This window comes from Sinocyclocheilus anshuiensis, unplaced genomic scaffold (assembly GCF_001515605.1).
Source record: "Sinocyclocheilus anshuiensis isolate Anshui unplaced genomic scaffold, SAMN03320099.WGS_v1.1 scaffold784, whole genome shotgun sequence".
Lineage (NCBI taxonomy): Eukaryota > Metazoa > Chordata > Actinopteri > Cypriniformes > Cyprinidae > Sinocyclocheilus > Sinocyclocheilus anshuiensis.
In genome coordinates, this window is record NW_015554160.1 from 364,522 (window position 1) to 371,692 (window position 7,171).

The following is a 7,171-nucleotide window of genomic DNA, read 5'->3' on the forward strand; positions in this document are numbered from 1 at the left end:
TTTTTTTGACTAATTATCCAAATAATGTATAGTCCTACAAAGCTATTATTATCAGAGCATTTGAGCAGAGCAGAGCAGAGCATAGCATAGCAGAGCATAGCGTCACTGAAGGTAGCATTATTTTACCAGCGTTGCCGAGTACAGCTGAACTAGCCATGTTACAGCACAGTAGTGCTACTGCAAACTGGAACAAGTAGGCCTATACTGCATAGATATTTCCTGTCAGCGCGTTATTTGAGCGAACTTTACTTTTCCGGTGAGCATGAGCGGTACACGAGTGGAACGCACAATCATAGATCGGAATATTGAGCGGAGCGTCAAACTGCGCAGTGACGAGGAGAGTGAAACATGCACGCTGAATACTGCGGGGCGTGACGCAGCGCACCATATATATTATTATTATTATTATTATATGTAGCCTATATTTTCGGTGCATCCCTACTTGCATCCCCTCCTTGTTTACAAATCCAAAGTAAGTCCATACTTCCGGGACGGGGCTTTCCTGATAACTTTCTGGATGCCGCCCTCTTTATTTTACAAACTTACTGCAGGCTGAAGATGACCCCACTGACCTCACCAGAAAAACTCAACACCACCATCTAGTGGATTGTAAAGAAATAGATTTTATTATTCTACCAAATAGTATAATAAAAGATCGATACTTGGCGTCTGTGTATCGATACAGTATTGCCGCGGCAAATATCGCGATACTATGCTGTATCGATTTTTTCCCCCACCCCTATAAATTACTCACCCTCAAGTCATCCTAGGTATATATGACTTTCTTCTTTCAGACGAATCCAGTCGGAATTATATAAAAAATTGTCTTTGATCTTTCAAGCTGTTTAATGCCACTCAGTGGGTGTTGCATGCATCAGTCCAAAATAAGTTAAATAAAAAGCGCCCCATCCATTAAAAAAAGTGTCTCACACAGCTCCGGGGGGTGAACAAAGACCTCCTTTAGCGAATCGATGCGTTTTTGTAAGAAAAATATCCATATTCAAATATGCACTACATTAAATACTACATATAATGCGCCGCTCAGAAGCGCAGGGGAGAGATCAAAACAAAACAATGGTCACTTATTAGAAGTACAAAACAAGGATTTGTAAAGAAGCATGTCGGAGGATTTCGATATAAGCCAAGAGGAGACTGGTTTTCCTTTGCTAAAGTAAGGAAACTTTGCTTCCTTTGCTTCTGTTAATAAACGTTGGTTTTCACGAGACTCACCGGCGCATGCGCAACGCCGACCTCATACGTCATCCTCCCGGAGCTGCTTCCGTGTACAACTGTTGGCGCAAGCTACAATAAAGTGATTATTGCGTTTAGAATATGGATATTTTTCTTACAAAAACGCATCGATTCGCTACAGAAGGCCTTTGTTCACCCCCCGGAGCCGTGTGAGACGCTTTTTTTTTAATGGATGGGTGCTTTTTATTTAACTTCTTTTGGACTGATGCATGCAACACCCACTGAGTGGCATTAAACAGCTTAAAAGATCAAAGACAATTTTTAATATAACTTCGACTGGATTCGTCTGAAAGAAGAAAGTCATATACACCTAGGATGACTTGAGGGTGAGTAATGTACGGGCTAATTTTCATTTTTGGGTGAACTAACCCTTTAAGCTTGAATCGGGGTAACCCAGGTTAGTCTAAAAGTACACTATAGTTCAAAAGTTTGAGATTGGTTAAGAATTTTTAAATGTTTTTGAAATCTCTTATGCTGTCTAGAGCTGCATTTATTTGTTTAAAAATACAGTAAAACAGTAATTAGTATTTCAATTAACTGTTCCGGTCTTCAGTGTCACATGATCCTTCAGAAATATTTTTAACATGCTGATTTGATGCTCAAGTAATATTTCTTATTCCAGCCAAACAATTTTGCTAATTAATATTTTTGTTGAAACCTCGATACATTTTGTAGGATTCTTTGATGAATAGGAATTTTAGAGGAACAGCATTATTGAAATAGTAATATTGTGTAACATCTTTACTGTCTTGGTTCTGTAATATCTAATGTTTCCTGCAGAAGAAAGTACAATCCCTCCTGTGCTATTTGTCCTTTGAGATCAGTATCCCTTAATAATCTGAAGCAGTCTAATGGCGTTAACACTTCAACACTATCATTTGATGTCCACATGAGAAAATACAGACTCAGTGAGGCCATCACAGTGCAGTTGCTTTAACTGTGATGGACTTTCATGTGCTCTGTATATAGATGAATGACTTATTGCTTATATTCTGCAACTTTGAGGTTTGAATAGATGGTAAACGTGAAATACAATGTACCTCGTGTTCCCCTGCAGGCCCAGCAGATGTTGTATGCGTGTATGGAGAAGGTGGATGTTTCCAACACGGAGGCTTACGATCTCTTTCTCACCCAGCTCAAAGAAGGCCTGGAGAATACCTCACATGAGACGGCGGCCAATCACAAAGTGGCAAAGGTTTGTCTAACAGGAAGGAGGATGCATCATTCATAAGTCATCTCACTGTTCTAATCATTATAATGTTTTTGTAACCACAGAGTTGTAAAAAAAGTGCAAAGTGTAGAAGTATAAATAACTTAATGAATAATCAGCCTAGCCTACTAGAGGTTGAATGACTATTTTAATCTTTTTGTGAGTCAAGCCTGTTTATGGCTAAAATGGTAATTGGAAGTAATTTATATGTCATAATGGCCTCTTTATTTCTTGTACTTGTAAATTTATATATCAGAATTGCAATGTTGTGGTTCAAAATTGTAATAATTATGGTAATATAGCTCACAGTTGCACTTTAATATCTCACAATTACATCTTCATTGCAACAGTTTGAAATTGTATTTCTCATAATTGGCTTTATATCTGACAACTGTGACTTTATTTCTCATAATCATAACTCAAAATTGCACCTTTCTAATAATTTACTTAATATCTCACTTTTTGTTTTAATTGTCTAATAATTAGACTTTATAGCTCACAAATGTGACTTTATAGCTCACAATTAAAACTATCTTACAATGCACCTTTATATCTCAGTTACATCTTTATAGCTACAACTGCAATTTTATTTCTCTGAATTGATTTTATATCTTTGGGGCAATATATTTGGCAATTTTATACATTTGGGACATCATATTTTACAGTTGAGTCTTTTATATTTCACAGTTGTTGTTTTTTTTTTTTTTTAAGATATTTAACAAATACAACTTCATATCTTACGATTGTTGCTTAATTTCTCGCAATTGTGACTTTATTTCTTAATTTAATTACTCTGAAGCAGAAACAGGCTTCCATAGAGAACATATTTTGTCCTATCAAGAATTTTTGATCAAATGTATATAATAAAATTCATAGCTGGATCTGATGTGACTTTGGCTTGATTGTGGAATGCGTTCTTAAAGTGTTCTTTAATCACAGGACTGGTTCTCTGTCTCTCACAAACAGTGCTGGGATTTGGCTTCATGTTTCAGTGCTACAGAGCGTCTGGCAAGCTACTTTTCCTTATTTGAATTTGTGGGTCCCATAATGTCGGATTAAAACCTTGCAGCACAGTGTGTGTGGTGACATGTTTGCTGATGTAATGCAATCTGACTGTGTGTTTGTTAATAAGCAAGAATAGTTGAGTCATGTAGCATTACAGAGTATAGATTATTCATGAGACACATCCTCACAGTGACTTATCTGTGCAGACACACACAGGCTGTATTGAGCAGCAGTGCTGCAGAGCTCTGAGGTGTATCAGCAGCCCTGCAGTAACAGGAGGATGATCAAAGACTCCCACTAATGCACCTGTGCTAGTGAAGTCTGTCAGAGCTGAGGTACATCTTAAGACTCCCTCTGTCTTTATACATACTGTCACGACTGCTACTGTAAGAATGCAAAGTGAAGAGCAGAGAGAAACACTCAGCTTACGCTCAGTAACACATGATTAGGCGTGACTGTGATTTAGATTGTGTCAGTAGTACTTTATGCAGCAGAAAGTTACTAAACAGATCGCTTTTTTCCATTTTTGTTCTTTTTACAAGTACAGTTTTGTTTCCCTGCAAGTAATTTTCGGTCTTGGTATAATTATTGGCATAATTGTTTTACATACATTTAAAGCTGCAGTCCGTAACTCTTGGCGCTCTAGCGGTTAATAAACAGAACTGCGTTCGTCTTGCGGAAGAACATTGTAGCCAGAGCTACTTCTCTCTGTTTATGTCTATGGCGAATAACGCAGGTACTGGGCTACTCCGCAGCGGTACCTACCAGAACCAGTCTAAATAGTCCAAATATAAACACTTATTATAGGTGTACCGTAGTGATTCAGGACAAGCCAAAAACACGGTTTGGAAAATGGATTCATGGTGTACTCGCTTATTATATACATTTTGTAAATTTTGAACACAAAACAGTTACGGACTGCAGCTTTAAGTAAAACATAAAAAAAATAAATATTGTGCCAGTAATAAAAAAAACAATACCAATAAACAATGTACAACAAATATAAATATAATTGCAAAATGAAAAATTAACAACAAAACAATACGAATAAATAAAATAAATGAAGTGTTTATATAAACTAATAATAAATAATGTACAATAACCAAAATACAACAAATGTAAAAAATTACAAAAAAACAAAAAGCATAAATTCATATATAAAAATAAATAAATAAACAACTAAAATACAATAAATTTAAAATAATACAAAGTTATATTAAATTGTTAAAAAATATAATTAAATCTTAAAGCACGTGTACAGAAAGCAGAAATGTCTTTAGTCTTTTGTGTATAGTATGTACAGATTGCATCTTTGTAGTGAGAAAACAAGAGCTCCTGTATTTAAATGGTGTGTTTATAAGGACCCCCCATAAATGCTGATCTAGGAACGGTTTACCCCATCTACGCATCAGTCATATTCATCTAGATAGGAGGAAGGAAACTGATCCTAGATCAGCACTTTCTTTCTGAGTCTTTAAATAAATGGGCATCTGCAGTTAATAATGACGGCATGTTTCTCCCCTGCGTCCTCCAAGCCATCAGCATATTACTGCAGTCCTCTTCATGCAGTTTCGCAGTGGACCACGGCATCAGCCTCATGTGGTAAAAAAAAAAATGAAAGTAAGTGCAGCGTTCCCTTGTGTAGTCATCCAAGCACCCTTTTTTCCCGCAATTTGGCGGACATCCAGATGGCACTGCTATAACAATGAGCGTCAGCTACAGTGATGGATTTCTCACTCAGCTCTCCATTGACCCCTTTCAGGCCATTGCACTGGGTTCTGGAACTTTCCAGGCTCTTGGAAAGAGCACAAATTGTGTATCAGGTTATTTCATGTTTGAACATTGGAGTTTTTTCTAGGTTTAAATTAGAGTGAAAGTCAAAATAAGTCAGGATTGTTGTGAACAAGCTTGTTCAGACTTGTTCAGACATTTCAGTTTAGAAATATTTAAACACTTTGGCCTGAAATTAGGCAGCTGAACTCGGAAAATCCTCAAGTCTTTGCAGCTGTTACAAGCTCCTAAAAAAGACATAGGCCTATTATTTACACCATCTTGCATGCCTTCCTGCTGTAAATGCTGTTGAAATGTAATGTTACCTTCCATCTTTCTCACTTTCCAGTGGGCGACCGTGACCTTCCATCTCCCTCATCACGTGCTGAAGGTGGTAACGAGTGCCATCGTGAACGAGTTGAAAAAGTTGAATCAGAATGTCGCAGCACTGTCGGTCGCCTCTTCGGTCATGGACAGACTCTCCTACCTCTTACCGAGCAGCAGGCCAGAGCTGGGTGTCGGACCCGGGCGCTCTGTAGACAGGTAACTGCACAGGAAAGGGTCAATTCAGTGTTTGTCAGATTATTTGTGATAGCATAAAAGCATTCAAAATTTTAAAGGTTTCTGCAAATAGTGCAGCTTGAGAATTGATCCTTCGCAAAGACCCCCACCCCCTATAGCTACTATTGCTATGTCTGACAAGCCATGGCGCAGTGAGAAATACATCACAGAGCAACGAGGACATTGACAACGGCCTTACTTTTGGTATGAAACAAAGTTTAAGCTTTGAAAGAAAATCAAATAATAAATATGGATTTGTGGCTCTTTAATGTGTCAGTTCAAGCGGCACGTGAACTGATCTTTTACTACTAGTTACAGCATGAAATAAACATGAATGATCATTAGAAAGTATGTTGTCTCAACAACAGAAAGATGTCAATGCACCATTTTCAAGTTCAACTCTACTGATGCTAATCTACTAACACTCCTGTCTAGTTTGTTTGTTGGACAAAATGGCCAATTCGGCATTATGATTGGTCAAATCGCCTGTCAATCAAACTCTTGGCGAAGAGTCAATTGTGCTTTTACTTTTCCATTTCCATTTTACATTTGGGGACAGTAGGGGACAAAATTCAATAGACTTACCTATAAACCAGTACATCTTTGGTATTTGGAGGATAGGGTGTTTCGGCTTAGTCCAATAAGGAAAAACTATTTTAAAAACACCCAGAACACCTTGAAGGTGTCATGAACTGCCTTTTTTATTATTTTGTACTGTTCCCTGGGGTCCCCTTATAATGGTAAGATTTTTACATAATAAAACATAATTTAGAAGTAATAGGCTATTTTTTGTCCTGTTTTACACTACGCGTGCAAATCAGTGGGCGGGGCTAAACAGGCAGTGATGTGGAAGCAGGCGTTGATCTTCTTCTGTGGAGGCAGTGTTTAGCCGCACTATTACGCCTTAAAGTGCACATTCCACATCAGTCGTTTTTGCAGATTGGCTTCAATATAAGATGGTTTTATACTAACTTGCTCTGAAACTTACAGGTGCATCTCAATAAATTAGAATGTCGTGGAAAAGTTCATTTATTTCAGTAATTCAACTGAAATTGTGAAACTCGTGTATTAAATAAATTCAATGCACACAGACTGAAGTAGTTTAAGTCTTTGGTTCTTTTAATTGTGATGATTTTGGCTCACATTTAACAAAAACCCACCAATTCACTATCTCAACAAATTAGAATATGGTGACATGCCAATCAGCTAATCAACTCAAAACGCCTGCAAAGGTTTCCTGAGCCTTCAAAATGGTCTCTCAGTTTGGTTCACTAGGCTACACAATCATGGGGAAGACTGCTGATCTGACAGTTGTCCAGAAGACAATCATTGACACCCTTCACAAGGAGGGTAAGCCACAAACATTCATTGCCA

The 7,171-nt window shown here is 37.6% G+C and overlaps 1 protein-coding gene across 1 annotated transcript in view; it reads left to right on the forward strand.

The window, feature by feature from the left end:
• Nucleotides 1-7,171, forward strand: part of LOC107670830 (baculoviral IAP repeat-containing protein 6-like) — a 104,332-nt gene that overhangs the window by 7,603 nt on the left and 89,558 nt on the right. The window contains exons 3-4 of the mRNA XM_016463599.1: nt 2,309-2,446; nt 5,586-5,779. Of these exons, the coding sequence (XP_016319085.1) occupies nt 2,309-2,446; nt 5,586-5,779 (332 nt within the window). The remainder of the gene's footprint in view (nt 1-2,308; nt 2,447-5,585; nt 5,780-7,171) is intronic.